The sequence below is a fragment of the Cherax quadricarinatus genome, chromosome 11 (assembly GCF_038502225.1).
Source record: "Cherax quadricarinatus isolate ZL_2023a chromosome 11, ASM3850222v1, whole genome shotgun sequence".
NCBI classification, from domain to species: Eukaryota; Metazoa; Arthropoda; class Malacostraca; order Decapoda; family Parastacidae; genus Cherax; species Cherax quadricarinatus.
Window position 1 is genome coordinate 350610 of NC_091302.1, and position 20053 is coordinate 370662.

Consider the following 20053-nt stretch of genomic DNA (forward strand, 5'->3'; position numbering starts at 1 on the left):
CCCGAATTAAGCCTGAATGCCTTCCACATCCCCCCCAGGCGCTGTATAATCCTCCGGGTTTAGCGCTTCCCCCTTGATTTTAATAATAATAATAATGTGATGGATATGTGGGACAGCGGGCCACCAGCAGCAGCAGCCTGGTTGACCAATGGCCATGCAAGCACCAGACAGGCCTGACAGTGGGACATGACAGTAAAGCAGAAGTTTCTGTCCCTATCCGCCACTGGTGTCATTCCACTGCCACTCACAGAGCTGTGTGTACCAGTGACTACTTCTGCCTGCCATCAGTTCTGTGACTATCGCAACCGTCTACTACAACAACAACTACTACTACTATTGACGGGATTGCCTCATTACCTGATCGTCCTGGTATAGTAACTGATCAACCACAAGGAATCTGTTGAAGTCAGATGGCCCCATCTAGTGAATGTACATAACTGTCCACATGGGTTTAGCGAGCGTCTGAGTGAGGTAGTGAGTGTATCAGGCAACATTCTGCCCCTGTCCTCCCTCACCATACACTATACCTCACTGTTCACTCTAATTTATGTTTCTGACCTATCAAACAGCTTCAGCTCACTCGGTAGCGTAGAATGATAGACTTATAGTGAGCATATTGTCCTGAAGACCCAGACAGCTACTGACACAGTCTGAGTGGTCCTGGGTCCACCTTCTGAGTGGTCCTGGGTCCACCTTCTGAGTGGTTCTGGGTCCACCTTCTGAGTGTCCTGGGTCCACCTTCTGAGTGGTCCTGGGTCCACCTTCTGAGTGTCCTGGGTCCACCTTCTGAGTGGTCCTGGGTCCACCTTCTGAGTGGTCCTGGGTCCACCTTCTGAGTGGTCTTGGGCCATGGTCCACACTTTCCTGGTCAACATAAAATGTTGCAACATACACCAGAAAGAAACGTTTGCACGTCTTTCTGGCCTGAAACTGCACATGCAACACCGTTGTTGCAGAGCGCTGATGGTAGGTGTGCTTGATGCAGTGACGCACCTCTGAACTATAGCTTGGAGATCAGACGTGCAGGCGAGACAAGGGAGATAATTGCTAGACAGAGACAGAGACAGAGACAGAAATAGAGAGAGAGAGAGAGAGAGAGAGAGAGAGAGAGAGAGAGAGAGAGAGAGAGAGAGAGAGAGAGAGAGAGAGAGAGAGAGAGAGAGAGAGAGAGAGAGAGAGAGAGAGAGAGAGAGAGAGAGAGAGAGAGAGAGAGAGAGAGAGAGAGAGAGAGAGAGAGAGAGATATCCAGCAACGTGTGGTATCTCTCTGTTCCAGAAACTGAGAGATAAATGAAATAGTGCCAGTGAAATATATAGAGAGAGATAGACACGAAGGGGAGAGATAAGCACTTGGCCAAAGGTCTCTATGAGATGGAGTGTGTGCTGAGAGACAGAGGTCCCCTTTACCTTACAAATATTCCACAAATTTACGCGATGTTTCGCTCCAATCTTGAACCATTATCACACTTCGGACCGTAAACTTCGAGCCGTCCTATTCTCAGTTGATAATGGTCTAGGAGAGGTGAAACGTCGTAGGAGTCTTGGACAACGCACAGGAAATGTCATTCTCATTTGACGACAGGCAAATTCTGTTTAGCAGGTCACCTCTTGACTGACAGCGAAGCTCTTGCCTGCTTCCCAGCAGCGTGGCTAAGCGCCTGCGTTTCACTCAGCGAGTGAAACATTGTCAGAAGCGTGTAGATTTCTCTTTCGGCGAAATGTTTATTTCAAGGAGAAACTGGGCTTTACAGAGAACTTTTATCGACATGACTTTCTCTCTGCGTAGAGCTTTATTTAGTTATGAGGAAGCTCTTCACAGAGCGAAACGTTGTGCCTATGAAAGCTTGTTAATTAACTTGTCTGGGGCTCTGGACTCGTCATAAATACGACGTTTCGACTAGCTTGTACATACTCGTTGAAGAACGAGATGTTTGTGCAACGTTTCGGGAATTTTTAATGTAGGAAATGTTTCGCCAGCCCAATAAAAAGGAGGACTGAAGAAGCCAGGGGCTGCGAAACGCTTCCGCAATAAATATTCCAATAAACGTTGGCTTTCTAAACTCTTGACAACATAAATAACAAAAAGGCACAATACCGTGACTGGAACGATACACAAATAACCCGCACATAAAAGACAGAAGCTTACGACGACGTTTCGGTCCGACTTGGACCATTGACAAAGTCACAGTGTGACTTTGTCAATGGTCCAAGTCGGACCGAAACGTCGTCGTAAGCTTCTGTCTTTTATGTGCGGGTTATTTGTGTATCTTGACAACATATCCCTCGTTGTCTGTGTTGCTAGGGCGGACATGTTTGTGTTGCTAGGGTGGCCATGTTTGTTATTCCCGTTTGTGTTGCGGGTTTCCTGAAGAACGCTAAGAGTCTCTTGTCGGAGGAGGGCGTGAGGAGGACCCCAAGCCATAAGCCATCTTTGTCAATCCGGTAGCTTGCTGACGACTCCATTTGCTGGTGTCGATTCTTATCTTCTCCCTTCAGTCACTCTTCTTCCTCTTCTTCGTGTGTGTGTGAGAGTTGATGGAGATGGTTTTCTTCAGGGTCCATCTGACTCTCGGTCTTCTACTTCAATTTCAGGTGTTCGCCTTCAGCTTCCCTCCTCGCCTCTTCTTCATTGTCCACGGAACCTCTTCTATCCTCTTCTTCATTGTCCACGGGACGTACACAATCCTCTCTTCCATTTCTCGTTTGACAGTTGCATTCCTTCACTACTGAGATACTTTCTTTGCCTCCTTCCTGTACCTGTCAGTCTTACACTTACCTGACAGCTTCCTGTACATGTCAGTCTTACACTTACCTGACAGCTTCCTGTACCTGTCAGTCTTACACTTACCTGACAGCTTCCTGTACCTGTCAGTCTTACACTTACCTGACAGCTTCCTGTACCTGTCAGTCTTACACTTACCTGACAGCTTCCTGTACCTGTCAGTCTTACACTTACCTGACAGCTTCCTGTACCTGTCAGTCTTACACTTACCTGACAACTTCCTGTACCTGTCAGTCTTACACTTACCTGACAACTTCCTGTGTATGTCAGTCTTACACTTACCTGACAGCTTCCTGTACCTGTCAGACTTACACTTACCTGACAGCTTCCTGTACCTGTCAGTCTTACACTTACCTGACAACTTCCTGTACCTGTCAGACTTACACTTACCTGACAACTTCCTGTACCTGTCAGTCTTACACTTACCTGACAGCTTCCTGTACCTGTCAGACTTACACTTACCTGACAGCTTCCTGTACCTGTCAGTCTTACACTTATCTGACAGCTTCCTGTCCCTTTCAGACTTACACTTACCTGACAGGTTCCTGTACTTGTCAGTCTTACACTTACCTGACAGCTTCCTGTTCCTTTCAGACTTACACTTACCTGACAGCTTCCTGTCCCTTTCAGACTTACACTTACCTGACAGCTTCCTGTTCCTTTCAGACTTACACTTACCTGACAGCTTCCTGTCCCTTTCAGACTTACACTTACCTGACAGCTTCTTGTCCCTTTCAGACTTACACTTACCTGACAGCTTCCTGTTCCTTTCAGACTTACACTTACCTGACAGCTTCCTGTCCCTTTCAGACTTACACTTACCTGACGGCTTCCTGTCCTTTTCAGACTTACACTTACCTGACAGCTTCCTGTTCCTTTCAGACTTACACTTACCTGACAGCTTCCTGTCCCTTTCAGACTTACACTTACCTGACAGCTTCCTGTTCCTTTCAGACTTACACTTACCTGACAGCTTCCTGTCCCTTTCAGACTTACACTTACCTGACAGCTTCCTGTTCCTTTCAGACTTACACTTACCTGACAGCTTCCTGTCCCTTTCAGACTTACACTTACCTGACAGCTTCCTGTCCCTTTCAGACTTACACTTACCTAACAGCTTCCTGTCCCTTTCAGACTTACACTTACATGACAGCTTCCTGTTCTTTTCAGACTTACACTTACCTAACAGCTTCCTGTCCCTTTCAGACTTACACTTACCTGACAGCTTCCTGTTCCTTTCAGACTTACACTTACCTGACAGCTTCCTGTTCCTTTCAGACTTACACTTACCTGACAGCTTCCTGTTCCTTTCAGACTTACACTTACCTGACAGCTTCCTGTTCCTTTCAGACTTACACTTACCTAACAGCTTCCTGTCCCTTTCAGACTTACACTTACCTGACAGCTTCCTGTTCCTTTCAGACTTACAGTTACCTGACAGCTTTCTGTCCCTTTCAGACTTACACTTACCTGACAGCTTCCTGTTCCTTTCAGACTTACACTTACCTAACAGCTTCCTGTCCCTTTCAGACTTACACTTACCTGACAGCTTCCTGTTCTTTTCAGACTTACACTTACCTAACAGCTTCCTGTCCCTTTCAGACTTACACTTACCTGACAGCTTCCTGTTCCTTTCAGACTTACACTTACCTAACAGCTTCCTGTCCCTTTCAGACTTACACTTACCTGACAGCTTCCTGTCCCTTTCAGACTTACACTTACGTGACAGCCTCCTGTCCCTTTCAGACTTACACTTACCTGACAGCTTCCTGTTCCTTTCAGACTTACACTTACCTGACAGCTTCCTGTCCCTTTCAGACTTTCACTTACCTAACAGCTTCCTGTCCCTTTCAGACTTACACTTACCTGACAGCTTGCTGTACTTGTCAGTCTTACTTGTCTCCTACCATTATCCTTCATTCATATACTTTCTCTCAGCTACACAACGTGTTTCGTCTAAGACGATGATAACGTACATTTTCTCAAGAGAGATAATGAGGTTACTGATCAAGTTAGGTCAGACGTCGTACTGGTGACACTTGGGGTGATACAATACAGCATGCAACACGGAACAATGTTTCGTTCTATATAGAGCTTCGTAATGTTATGGTGGGGCTCTACACTGAGTGAAACGTTGACGCCCTCCCCGCCATAAAAGTTTGTCCTGTAGTGCGAATATGTCAGCTTGTGTTGAAGTGTTTTGTTTGAGATTCTCATTGTTTTTTTCTCTCTTTGCAGCCGTGGTGGGTGAAAACGCAACCGAAGGAGGAGGAGGAGGAGGAGGAGGAGGAAGTGAAGGCCCTGGAGTAGGCGGCACCAGCACTGGAGGAGGAGGAGGAGGGGGAGGAGGAGGAGGAGCAGGAGGAGGAGGAGGAGGAAACAGCAGTGGAGGTGCAGGAGGAGCTGTGGTTAACGGAGCTGGAGGTGGAAGTAGTGCAGGAGAAAGAGGAGGAGGTGCTGGAGAGAGAGGAGGAGGAAGTGGAGGAGGAGGTGGAGAAAGAGGAGGAGGAGGAGGAGGAGGAGGAGGAGGAGGAGGAGGAGGAAGAGTGCCAAACTACAAGTCCAGAGTGAAAGGTGCCAGTCAGGTTCAGTTCAGTTTGAACTTGATTAGAGCAGCGCAGAGAGAACTACAGTTCCTGTACTTTGTCAACAGGCACCCGGCACTCTACCATGGAACTCTCGTCAAGAGTGCCATCCAGAGGTAAGTCCCGCTAGTGTCTTTCACTCTCACATTCACCTGTCTACCACACTAGGCACTATAATAGTGCCATCCAGAGGTAAACACCTGAGAGTGCCTAACTACCTTCCTGGCAATTTCTTCCCTAAATGCCTGCCTACCTGGCCTTGTACCCTAAATACCTGCCTACCTGGCTTACTACCCTTAAATACCTGTCTACCTGGCCTTGTACCCTAAATACCTGCCTACCTGGCTTACTACCCCTAAATACCTCTCTACCTGGTCTTGTAGCCTAAATACCTGATTACTTGGCCTTGTACCCTAAATACCTGCCTACTTGGCCTTGTACCCTAAATACCTGTGTACCTGGCCTTGTACCCTAAATACCTCTCTACCTGGCCTTGTACTCTAAATACCTGCCTACTTGGCCTTGTACCCTAAATACCTGCCTACCTGGCCTTGTACCCTAAATACCTGCCTACTTGGTCTTGTACCCTAAATACCTGTCTACCTGGCCTTGTACCCTAAATACCTGTCTAACTGGCTTTGTACCCTAAATACCTGTTTATCTGGCCTTGTACCCTAAATACCTGTCTACCTGGTCTTGTACCCTAGATACCTGTCTACCTGGCCTTGTACCCTAAATAACTGTCTACCTGGCCTTGTACTCTAAATACCTGCCTACTTGGCCTTGTACCCAAAATATCTTTCTACCTGGCCTTGTACCCTAAATACCTGTCTAAATGGCCTTGTACCCTAAATACCTGTCTACCTGGCCTTGTACCCTAAATACCTGTCTACCTGGCCTTGTACCCTAAATACCTGTCTACCTGGCCTTGAACCCTAAATACCTGCATACTTGGCCTTATACCCCCAGTGTCTGCTCATCTATGTTCCTGGCAGCTACTTCCCTAACTGCCAGGCTGACAGACTCTCTGGTACCTGCCTAACTGCCAGGCTGACAGACTCCCTGGTACCTACCTAACTGCCAGGCTGATAGACTCTCTGGTACCTACCTAACTTCCAGGCTGAAAGACTCTCTGGTACCTACCTAACTGCCAGGCTGACAGACTCTCTGGTACCTGCTTAACTGCCAGGCTGACAGACTCCCTGGTACCTACCTAACTGCCAGGCTGACAGACTCTCTGGTAATTTCCTAACTGCCAGGTTGACAGATTCTCTGGTACCTACCTAACTGCCAGGCTGACAGACTCTCTGGTACCTGCCTAACTGCCAGGCTGACAGACTCCTTGGTACCTACCTAACTGCCAGGCTGACAGACTCTCTGGTCCCTGTCTAACTGTTAGGCTGACAGACTCTCTGGTACCTGTCTAACTGCCAGGCTGACAGACTCTCTGGTACCTGCCTAACTGCCAGGCTGACAGACTCTCTGGTACCTACCTAACTGCCAGGCTGACAGACTCTCTGGTACCTGTCTAACTGCCAGGCTGACAGACTCCCTGGTACCTGCCTAACTGCCAGGCTGACAGACTTCCTGGTACCTATCTAACTGCCAGGCTGACAGACTCTCTGGTACCTACCTAACTGCCAGGCTGACAGACTCTCTGGTACCTACCTAACTGCCAGGCCGACAGACTCTCTGGTACCTGCCTAACTGCCAGGCTGACAGACTCTCTGGTACCTGCCTAACTGCCAGGCTGACAGACTCTCTGGTACCTGTTTAACTGCCAGGCTGACAGACTCCCTGGTACCTGCCTAACTGCCAGGCTGACAGACTTCCTGGTACCTATCTAACTGCCAGGCTGACAGACTCTCTGGTAATTCCCTAACTGCCAAGCTGACAGACTCTCTGGTAATTCCCTAACTGCCAGGCTGACAGACTCTCTGGTACCTACCTAACTGCCAGGCTGACAGACTCTCTGGCACCTGTTTAACTGCCAGGCTGACAGACTCCCTGGTACCTACCTAACTGCCAGGCTGACAGACTCTCTGGTACCTACCTAACTGCCAGGCTGACAGACACTCTGGTACCTACCTAACTGCCAGGCTGACAGACTCTCTGGTACCTACCTAACTGCCAGGCTGACAGACTCTCTGGTACCTACCTAACTGCCAGGCTGACAGATTCTCTGGTACCTACCTAACTGCCAGGCTGACAGACTCTCTGGTACCTACCTAACTGCAAGGCTGACAGACTCTCTGGTACCTACCTAACTGCCAGGCTGACAGACTCTCTGGTACCTACCTAACTGCCAGGCTGACAGACTCTCTGGTACCTACCTAACTGCCAGGCTGAAAGACTCTCTGGTACCTACCTAACTGCCAGGCTGACAGACTCTCTGGTACCTACCTAACTGCCAGGCTGACAGACTCTCTGGTACCTACCTAACTGCCAGGCTGACAGACTCTCTGGTACCTACCTAACTGCCAGGCTGACAGACTCTCTGGTACCTACCTAACTGCCAGGCTGACAGACTCTCTGGTACCTACCTAACTGCCAGGCTGACAGACTCTCTGGTACCTGCCTAACTGCCAGGCTGACAGACTCTCTGGTACCTACCTAACTGCCAGGCTGACAGACTCTCTGGTACCTACCTAACTGCCAGGCTGACAGACTCTCTGGTACCTACCTAACTGCCAGGCTGACAGACTCTCTGGTACCTACCTAACTGCCAGGCTGACAGACTCTCTGGTACCTACCTAACTGCCAGGCTGACAGACTCTCTGGTACCTACCTAACTGCCAGGCTGACAGACTCTCTGGTACCTACCTAACTGCCAGGCTGACAGACTCTCTGGTACCTACCTAACTGCCAGGCTGACAGACTCTCTGGTACCTACCTAACTGCCAGGCTGACAGACTCTCTGGTACCTACCTAACTGCCAGGCTGACAGACTCTCTGGTACCTACCTAACTGCCAGGCTGACAGACTCTCTGGTACCTACCTAACTGCCAGGCTGACAGACTCTCTGGTACCTACCTAACTGCCAGGCTGACAGACTCCCTGGTACCTGCCTAACTGCCAGGCTGACAGACTTCCTGGTACCTATCTAACTGCCAGGCTGACAGACTCTCTGGTGCCAGGCTGACAGACTCCTGGTGCCTAACTGCCAGGCTGACAGACTCTAACTGGTACCTACCTAACTGCCAGGCTGACAGACTCTCTGGTACCTGCCTAACTGCCAGGCTGACAGACTCCCTGGTACCTACCTAACTGCCAGGCTGACAGACTCTCTGGTACCTACCTAACTGCCAGGCTGACAGACTCTCTGGTACCTACCTAACTGCCAGGCTGACAGACTCCCTGGTACCTACCTAACTGCCAGGCTGACAGACTCTCTGGTACCTACCTAACTGCCAGGCTGACAGACTCTCTGGTACCTACCTAACTGCCAGGCTGACAGACTCTCTGGTACCTACCTAACTGCCAGGCTGACAGACTCTCTGGTACCTGCCTAACTGCCAGGCTGACAGACTCTCTGGACCTGCCTAACTGCCAGGCTGACAGACTCTGGTACCTGCCTAACTGCCAGGCTGACAGACTCCCTGGTACCTACCTAACTGCCAGGCTGACAGACTCTCTGGTACCTACCTAACTGCCAGGCTGACAGACTCTCTGGTACCTACCTAACTGCCAGGCTGACAGACTCTCTGGTACCTACCTAACTGCCAGGCTGACAGACTCTCTGGTACCTACCTAACTGCCAGGCTGACAGACTCTCTGGTACCTACCTAACTGCCAGGCTGAAAGACTCTCTGGTACCTACCTAACTGCCAGGCTGACAGACTCTCTGGTACCTACCTAACTGCCAGGCTGACAGACTCTCTGGTACCTACCTAACTGCCAGGCTGACAGACTCTCTGGTACCTACCTAACTGCCAGGCTGACAGACTCTCTGGTACCTACCTAACTGCCAGGCTGACAGACTCTCTGGTACCTACCTAACTGCCAGGCTGACAGACTCTCTGGTACCTACCTAACTGCCAGGCTGACAGACTCCCTGGTACCTGCCTAACTGCCAGGCTGACAGACTCTTTGGTACCTACCTAACTGCCAGGCTGACAGACTCTCTGGTACCTGCCTAACTGCCAGGCTGACAGACTCTTTGGTACCTACCTAACTGCCAGGCTGACAGACTCTCTGGTACCTGCCTAACTGCCAGGCTGACAGACTCTCTGGTACCTACCTAACTGCCAGGCTGACAGACTCTCTGGTACCTACCTAACTGCCAGGCTGACAGACTCTCTGGTACCTACCTAACTGCCAGGCTGACAGACTCTCTGGTACCTACCTAACTGCCAGGCTGACAGACTCTCTGGTACCTACCTAACTGCCAGGCTGACAGACTCTCTGGTACCTGCCTAACTGCCAGGCTGACAGACTCTCTGGTACCTACCTAACTGCCAGGCTGACAGACTCTCTGGTACCTACCTAACTGCCAGGCTGGCAGACTCCCTGGTACCTACCTAACTGCCAGGCTGACAGACTCTCTGGTACCTACCTAACTGCCAGGCTGACAGACTCTCTGGTACCTACCTAACTGCCAGGCTGACAGACTCTCTGGTACCTACCTAACTGCCAGGCTGACAGACTCTCTGGTACCTACCTAACTGCCAGGCTGACAGACTCCCTGGTACCTACCTAACTGCCAGGCTGACAGACTCTCTGGTACCTACCTAACTGCCAGGCTGACAGACTCTCTGGTACCTACCTAACTGCCAGGCTGACAGACTCTCTGGTACCTACCTAACTGCCAGGCTGACAGACTCCCTGGTACCTACCTAACTGCCAGGCTGACAGACTCTCTGGTACCTACCTAACTGCCAGGCTGACAGACTCTCTGGTACCTACCTAACTGCCAGGCTGACAGACTCTCTGGTACCTACCTAACTGCCAGGCTGACAGACTCTCTGGTACCTACCTAACTGCCAGGCTGACAGACTCTCTGGTACCTACCTAACTGCCAGGCTGACAGACTCTCTGGTACCTACCTAACTGCCAGGCTGACAGACTCTCTGGTACCTACCTAACTGCCAGGCTGACAGACTCTATGGTACCTACCTAACTGCCAGGCTGACAGACTCTCTGGTACCTACCTAACTGCCAGGCTGACAGACTCTCTGGTAACTACCTAACTGCCAGGCTGACATACTCTCTGGTACCTACCTAACTGCCAGGCTGACAGACTCTCTGGTACCTACCTAACTGCCAGGCTGACAGACTCTCTGGTACCTACCTAACTGCCAGGCTGACAGACTCTCTGGTACCTACCTAACTGCCAGGCTGACAGACTCTCTGGTACCTACCTAACTGCCAGGCTGACAGACTCTCTGGTACCTACCTAACTGCCAGGCTGACAGACTCTCTGGTACCTACCTAACTGCCAGGCTGACAGACTCTCTGGTACCTACCTAACTGCCAGGCTGACAGACTCTCTGGTACCTACCTAACTGCCAGGCTGACAGACTCTCTGGTACCTACCTAACTGCCAGGCTGACAGACTCTCTGGTACCTACCTAACTGCCAGGCTGACAGACTCTCTGGTACCTACCTAACTGCCAGGCTGACAGACTCCTGGTACCTGCCTAACTGCCAGGCTGACAGACTCTCTGGTACCTACCTAACTGCCAGGCTGACAGACTCTCTGGTACCTACCTAACTGCCAGGACTCTCTGGTACCTACCTAACTGCCAGGCTGACAGACTCTGGTACCTACCTAACTGCCAGGCTGACAGACTCTCTGGTACCTACCTAACTGCCAGGCTGACAGACTCTCTGGTACCTACCTAACTGCCAGGCTGACAGACTCTCTGGTACCTGCCTAACTGCCAGGCTGACAGACTCTCTGGTACCTACCTAACTGCCAGGCTGACAGACTCTCTGGTACCTACCTAACTGCCAGGCTGACAGACTCTCTGGTACCTACCTAACTGCCAGGCTGACAGACTCTCTGGTACCTACCTAACTGCCAGGCTGACAGACTCTCTGGTACCTACCTAACTGCCAGGCTGACAGACTCTCTGGTCCCTACCTAACTGCCCGGCTGACAGACTCTCTGGTACCTACCTAACTGCCAGGCTGACAGACTCTCTGGTACCTACCTAACTGCCAGGCTGACAGACTCTCTGGTACCTACCTAACTGCCAGCCTGAGTGTCTCTCTGGTACCTACCTAACTGCCAGGCTGACAGACTCTCTGGTACCTACCTAACTGCCAGGACTCTCTGACAGACTGACAGACTCTCTGGTACCTACCTAACTGCCAGGCTGACAGACTCTCTGGTACCTACCTAACTGCCAGGCTGACAGACTCTCTGGTACCTACCTAACTGCCAGGCTGACAGACTCTCTGGTACCTACCTAACTGCCAGGCTGACAGACTCTCTGGTACCTACCTAACTGCCAGGCTGACAGAGTACTACCTAACTGCCAGGCTGACAGACCTACCTAACTGCCAGGCTGACAGACTCTCTGGTACCTACCTAACTGCCAGGCTGACAGACTCTCTGGTACCTACCTAACTGCCAGGCTGACAGACTCTCTGGTACCTACCTAACTGCCAGGCTGACAGACTCTCTGGTACCTACCTAACTGCCAGGCTGACAGACTCCCTGGTACCTACCTAACTGCCAGGCTGACAGACTCTCTGGTACCTACCTAACTGCCAGGCTGACAGACTCTCTGGTACCTACCTAACTGCCAGGCTGACAGACTCTGGTACCTACCTAACTGCCAGGCTGACAGACTCTCTGGTACCTACCTAACTGCCAGGCTGACAGACTCTCTGGTACCTACCTAACTGCCAGGCTGACAGACTCTCTGGTACCTACCTAACTGCCAGGCTGACAGACTCTCTGGTACCTACCTAACTGCCAGGCTGACAGACTCTCTGGTACCTACCTAACTGCCAGGCTGACAGACTCTCTGGTACCTACCTAACTGCCAGGCTGACAGACTCTCTGGTACCTACCTAACTGCCAGGCTGACAGACTCCCTGGTACCTACCTAACTGCCAGGCTGACAGACTCTCTGGTACCTACCTAACTGCCAGGCTGACAGACTCTCTGGTACCTACCTAACTGCCAGGCTGACAGACTCTCTGGTACCTACCTAACTGCCAGGCTGACAGACTCTCTGGTACCTACCTAACTGCCAGGCTGACAGACTCTCTGGTACCTACCTAACTGCCAGGCTGACAGACTCTCTGGTACCTACCTAACTGCCAGGCTGACAGACTCTCTGGTACCTACCTAACTGCCAGGCTGACAGACTCTCTGGTACCTACCTAACTGCCAGGCTGACAGACTCTCTGGTACCTACCTAACTGCCAGGCTGACAGACTCTCTGGTACCTACCTAACTGCCAGGCTGACAGACTCTCTGGTACCTACCAAACTGCCAGGCTGACAGACTCTCTGGTACCTACCAAACAGCAAGGCTGACAGACTCTCTGGTACCTAACTGCCCTAACTGCCAGGCTGACAGACTCTCTTGTACCTACCTAACTGCCAGGCTGACAGACTCTCTGGTACCTACCTAACTGCCAGGCTGACAGACTCTCTGGTACCTACCTAACTGCCAGGCTGACAGACTCTCTGGTAACTACCTAACTGCCAGGCTGACATACTCTCTGGTACCTACCTAACTGCCAGTCTGACAGACTCTCTGGTACCTACCTAACTGCCAGGCTGACAGACTCTCTGGTACCTACCTAACTGCCAGGCTGACAGACTCTCTGGTACCTACCTAACTGCCAGGCTGACAGACTCTCTGGTACCTACCTAACTGCCAGGCTGACAGACTCTCTGGTACCTACCTAACTGCCAGGCTGACAGACTCTCTGGTACCTACCTAACTGCCAGGCTGACAGACTCTCTGGTACCTACCTAACTGCCAGGCTGACAGACTCTCTGGTACCTACCTAACTGCCAGGCTGACAGACTCTCTGGTACCTACCTAACTGCCAGTCTGACAGACTCTCTGGTACCTACCTAACTGCCAGGCTGACAGACTCTCTGGTACCTACCTAACTGCCAGGCTGACAGACTCTCTGGTACCTACCAAACTGCCAGGCTGACAGACTCTCTGGTACCTACCTAACTGCCAGGCTACTCTCTGGTACCTGCCTAACTGCCAGGCTGACAGACTCTCTGGTACCTACCTAACTGCCAGGCTGACAGACTCTCTGGTACCTAACCTAACTGCCAGCCAGGCTGACAGACTCTCTGGTACCTACCTAACTGCCAGGCTGACAGACTCTCTGGTACCTACCTAACTGCCACTGCCAGACTGACAGACTCCCTGGTACCTACCTAACTGCCAGGCTGACAGACTCTCTGGTACCTACCTAACTGGCTACTCTCTGGTACATACCTAACTGCCAGGCTGACAGACTCTCTGGTACCTACCTAACTGCCAGGCTGACAGACTCCCTGGTACCTACCTAACTGCCAGGCTGACAGACTCTCTGGTACCTACCTAACTGCCAGGCTGACAGACTCTCTGGTACCTACCTAACTGCCAGGCTGACAGACTCTCTGGTACCTACCTAACTGCCAGGCTGACAGACTCTCTGGTACCTACCTAACTGCCAGGCTGACAGACTCTCTGGTACCTACCTAACTGCCAGGCTGACAGACTCTCTGGTACCTACCTAACTGCCAGGCTGACAGACTCCCTGGTACCTACCTAACTGCCAGGCTGACAGACTCTCTGGTACCTACCTAACTGCCAGGCTGACAGACTCTGGTACCTACCTAACTGCCAGGCTGACAGACTCTCTGGTACCTACCTAACTGCCAGGCTGACAGACTCCCTGGTACCTACCTAACTGCCAGGCTGACAGACTCTCTGGTACCTACCTAACTGCCAGGCTGACAGACTCTCTGGTACCTACCTAACTGCCAGGCTGACAGACTCTCTGGTACCTACCTAACTGCCAGGCTGACAGACTCTCTGGTACCTACCTAACTGCCAGGCTGACAGACTCTCTGGTACCTACCTAACTGCCAGGCTGACAGACTCTCTGGTACCTACCTAACTGCCAGGCTGACAGACTCTCTGTACCTACTAACTGCCAGGCTGACAGACTCCCTGGTACCTACCTAACTGCCAGGCTGACAGACTCTCTGGTACCTACCTAACTGCCAGGCTGACAGACTCTCTGGTACCTACCTAACTGCCAGGCTGACAGACTCTCTGGTACCTACCTAACTGCCAGGCTGACAGACTCTCTGGTACCTACCTAACTGCCAGGCTGACAGACTCTCTGGTACCTACCTAACTGCCAGGCTGACAGACTCTCTGGTACCTACCTAACTGCCAGGCTGACAGACTCTCTGGTACCTACCTAACTGCCAGGCTGACAGACTCTCTGGTACCTACCTAACTGCCAGGCTGACAGACTCTCTGGTACCTACCTAACTGCCAGGCTGACAGACTCTCTGGTACCTACCTAACTGCCAGGCTGACAGACTCTCTGGTACCTACCTAACTGCCAGGCTGACAGACTCTCTGGTACCTACCTAACTGCCAGGCTGACAGACTCTCTGGTACCTACCTAACTGCCAGGCTGACAGACTCTCTGGTACCTACCTAACTGCCAGGCTGACAGACTCTCTGGTACCTACCTAACTGCCAGGCTGACAGACTCTCTGGTACCTACCTAACTGCCAGGCTGACAGACTCTCTGGTACCTACCTAACTGCCAGGCTGACAGACTCTCTGGTACCTACCTAACTGCCAGGCTGACAGACTCTCTGGTACCTACCTAACTGCCAGGCTGACAGACTCTCTGGTACCTACCTAACTGCCAGGCTGACAGACTCTCTGGTACCTACCTAACTGCCAGGCTGACAGACTCTCTGGTACCTACCTAACTGCCAGGCTGACAGACTCTCTGGTACCTACCTAACTGCCAGGCTGACAGACTCTCTGGTACCTACCTAACTGCCAGGCTGACAGACTCTCTGGTACCTACCTAACTGCCAGGCTGACAGACTCTCTGGTACCTACCAAACTGCCAGGCTGACAGACTCTCTGGTACCTACCTAACTGCCAGGCTGACAGACTCTCTGGTACCTACCTAACTGCCAGGCTGACAGACTCTCTGGTACCTACCTAACTGCCAGGCTGACAGACTCTCTGGTACCTACCTAACTGCCAGGCTGACAGACTCTCTGGTACCTACCTAACTGCCAGGCTGACAGACTCTCTGGTACCTACCTAACTGCCAGGCTGACAGACTCTCTGGTACCTACCTAACTGCCAGGCTGACAGACTCTCTGGTACCTACCTAACTGCCAGGCTGACAGACTCTCTGGTACCTACCTAACTGCCAGGCTGACAGACTCTCTGGTACCTACCTAACTGCCAGGCTGACAGACTCTCTGGTACCTACCTAACTGCCAGGCTGACAGACTCTCTGGTACCTACCTAACTGCCAGGCTGACAGACTCTCTGGTACCTACCTAACTGCCAGGCTGACAGACTCTCTGGTACCTACCTAACTGCCAGGCTGACAGACTCTCTGGTACCTACCTAACTGCCAGGCTGACAGACTCTCTGGTACCTACCTAACTGCCAGGCTGACAGACTCTCTGGTACCTACCTAACTGCCAGGCTGACAGACTCTCTGGTACCTACCTAACTGCCAGGCTGACAGACTCTCTGGTACCTACCTAACTGCCAGGCTGACAGACTCTCTGGTACCTACCTAACTGCCAGGCTGACAGACTCTCTGGTACCTACCTAACTGCCAGGCTGACAGACTCTCTGGTACCTACCTAACTGCCAGGCTGACAGACTCTCTGGTACCTACCTAACTGCCAGGCTGACAGACTCTCTGGTACCTACCTAACTGCCAGGCTGACAGACTCTCTGGTACCTACCTAACTGCCAGGCTGACAGACTCTCTGGTACCTACCTAACTGCCAGGCTGACAGACTCTCTGGTACCTACCTAACTGCCAGGCTGACAGACTCTCTGGTACCTACCTAACTGCCAGGCTGACAGACTCTCTGGTACCTACCTAACTGCCAGGCTGACAGACTCTCTGGTACCTACCTAACTGCCAGGCTGACAGACTCTCTGGTACCTACCTAACTGCCAGGCTGACAGACTCTCTGGTACCTGCCTAACTGCCAGGCTGACAGACTCTCTGGTACCTACCTAACTGCCAGGCTGACAGACTCTCTGGTACCTACCTAACTGCCAGGCTGACAGACTCTCTGGTACCTACCTAACTGCCAGGCTGACAGACTCTCTGGTACCTACCTAACTGCCAGGCTGACAGACTCTCTGGTACCTACCTAACTGCCAGGCTGACAGACTCTCTGGTACCTACCTAACTGCCAGGCTGACAGACTCCCTGGTACCTACCTAACTGCCAGGCTGACAGACTCTCTGGTACCTACCTAACTGCCAGGCTGACAGACTCTCTGGTACCTACCTAACTGCCAGGCTGACAGACTCTCTGGTACCTGCCTAACTGCCAGGCTGACAGACTCTCTGGTACCTACCTAACTGCCAGGCTGACAGACTCTCTGGTACCTACCTAACTGCCAGGCTGACAGACTCTCTGGTACCTACCTAACTGCCAGGCTGACAGACTCTCTGGTACCTACCTAACTGCCAGGCTGACAGACTCCCTGGTACCTACCTAACTGCCAGGCTGACAGACTCTCTGGTACCTACCTAACTGCCAGGCTGACAGACTGGTACTACCTAACTGCCAGGCTGACAGACTCTCTGGTACCTACCTAACTGCCAGGCTGACAGACTCCCTGGTACCTACCTAACTGCCAGGCTGACAGACTCTCTGGTACCTACCTAACTGCCAGGCTGACAGACTCTCTGGTACCTACCTAACTGCCAGGCTGACAGACTCTCTGGTACCTACCTAACTGCCAGGCTGACAGACTCTCTGGTACCTGTTTAACTGCCAGGCTGACAGACTCCCTGGTACCTACCTAACTGCCAGGCTGACAGACTCCCTGGTACCTACCTAACTGCCAGGCTGACAGACTCCCTGGTACCTACCTAACTGCCAGGCTGACAGACTCTCTGGTACCTACCTAACTGCCAGGCTGACAGACTCTGGTACCTACCTAACTGCCAGGCTGACAGACTCTCTGGTACCTACCTAACTGCCAGGCTGACAGACTCCCTGGTACCTACCTAACTGCCAGGCTGACAGACTCTCTGGTACCTACCTAACTGCCAGGCTGACAGACTCTCTGGTACCTACCTAACTGCCAGGCTGACAGACTCTCTGGTACCTACCTAACTGCCAGGCTGACAGACTCTCATGTACCTACCTAACTGCCAGGCTGACAGACTCTCTGGTACCTACCTAACTGCCAGGCTGACAGACTCCCTGGTACCTACCTAACTGCCAGGCTGACAGACTCTCTGGTACCTACCTAACTGCCAGCCTGACAGACTCTCTGGTACCTACCTAACTGCCAGGCTGACAGACTCCCTGGTACCTACCTAACTGCCAGGCTGACAGACTCTCTGGTACCTACCAAACTGCCAGGCTGACAGACTCTCTGGTACCTGCCTAACTGCCAGGCTGACAGACTCTCTGGTACCTACCTAACTGCCAGGCTGACAGACTCTCTGGTACCTACCCAACTGCCAGGCTGACAGACTCTCTGGTACCTACCTAACTGCCAGGCTGACAGACTCTCTGGTACCTACCCAACTGCCAGGCTGACAGACTCTCTGGTACCTACCTAACTGCCAGGCTGACAGACTCTCTGGTACCTACCTAACTGCCAGGCTGACAGACTCTCTGGTACCTACCTAACTGCCAGGCTGACAGACTCTCTGGTACCTACCCAACTGCCAGGCTGACAGACTCTCTGGTACCTACCTAACTGCCAGGCTGACACTCCCTGGACTCTCTGCCAGGTGACAGACTCTCTGGTACCTAACTGCCAGGCTGACAGACTCTCTGGTACCTACCTAATTGCCAGGCTGACAGACTCCCTGGTACCTACCTAACTGCCAGGCTGACAGACTCTCTGGTACCTACCTAACTGCCAGGCTGACAGACTCTCTGGTACCTACCTAACTGCCAGGCTGACAGACTCTCTGGTACCTACCTAACTGCCAGGCTGACAGACTCTCTTGTACCTACATAACTGCCTCGCTGACAGACTCACTGGTACCTACCTAACTGCCAGGCTGACAGACTCTCTGGTACCTACCTAACTGCCAGGCTGACAGACTCTCTGGTACCTACCTAACTGCCAGGCTGACAGACTCTCTGGTACCTACCTAACTGCCAGGCTGACAGACTCTCTGGTACCTACCTAACTGCCAGGCTGACAGACTCTCTGGTACCTACCTAACTGCCAGGCTGACAGACTCTCTGGTACCTACCTAACTGCCAGGCTGACAGACTCTCTGGTACCTGCAGCTTTAAGAGTGTCGTTCAACACTGAAGCAAATACCATCCACATCTCTCCCCTTTAAGTCGACTCTTACTACCTTGATGCTGCTTCCACGGGCTCTTGATCCAAGGAATTAAGGCTTCCCTCCCCTCGGATCAAATTTTATTAGTTCCCGGTCTACCAGAAGCTGTGTGACCCATACACAACTAGTGCTTTCCAGCGCTTTAATGATAATATAAGCATGATGATAATAATAAAAATAAACTTAATTGAAGCAATGATAATAATTATTATCGTCGTGTACACTTGATGCAGCTTATTATTAATTATTATTATTATTATTATTATTATTATTATTATTATTATTATTATTATTATTATTATTATTATTATTATTATTATTATTATTATTATTATTATTATTATTATTATTATTATTATCATTATTTTTATTATTATTATTAATATTATTATTATTATTATTATTATTATTATTATTATTATTATTATTGTTATTATTATTATTATTATTATTATTATTATTATTATTATTATTATTACTACTACTACTACTACTACTACTACTACTACTACTACTACTACTACTACTACTACTACTACTACTACTACTACTACTACTACTACTACTACTACTACTACTATTACTACTGCTACTACTTCTACTACTACTACTACTACTACTACTACTACTACTACTACTACTACTACTACTACTACTACTACTACTACTACTACTACTACTACTACTACTACTACTACTACTACTACTACTACTACTACTACTACTACTACTACTACTACTACTACTACTACTACTACCACTACTACTACTACTACTACTACCACTACTACTACTACTACTACTACCACTACTGCTACTACTACTACTACTACCACTACTACTACTACTACTAGTAATACTACTACTACTACTACTACTACTACTACTACTACTACTACTACTACTACTACTACTACTACTACTACTACTACTACTACTACTACTACTACTACTACTACTACTACTACTACTACTACTACTACTACTAGTACTACTACTACTACTACTACTACTACTACTACTACTACTACTACTACTACTACTACTACTACTACTACTACTACTACTACTACTACTACTACTACTACTACTACTACTACTACTACTACTACTACTACTACTACTACTACTACTACTACTACTACTACTACTA

At 50.6% G+C, this 20053-nt stretch overlaps 1 protein-coding gene across 1 annotated transcript in view; it reads left to right on the plus strand.

Moving 5' to 3' along the window:
- LOC128687498 (uncharacterized) overlaps positions 1-20053 on the plus strand; it is a 257247-nt gene that overhangs the window by 145354 nt on the left and 91840 nt on the right. Inside the window, exon 3 of the mRNA XM_070084187.1 lies at positions 5020-5482. Within this exon, the coding sequence (XP_069940288.1) occupies positions 5020-5482 (463 nt within the window). The remainder of the gene's footprint in view (positions 1-5019; positions 5483-20053) is intronic.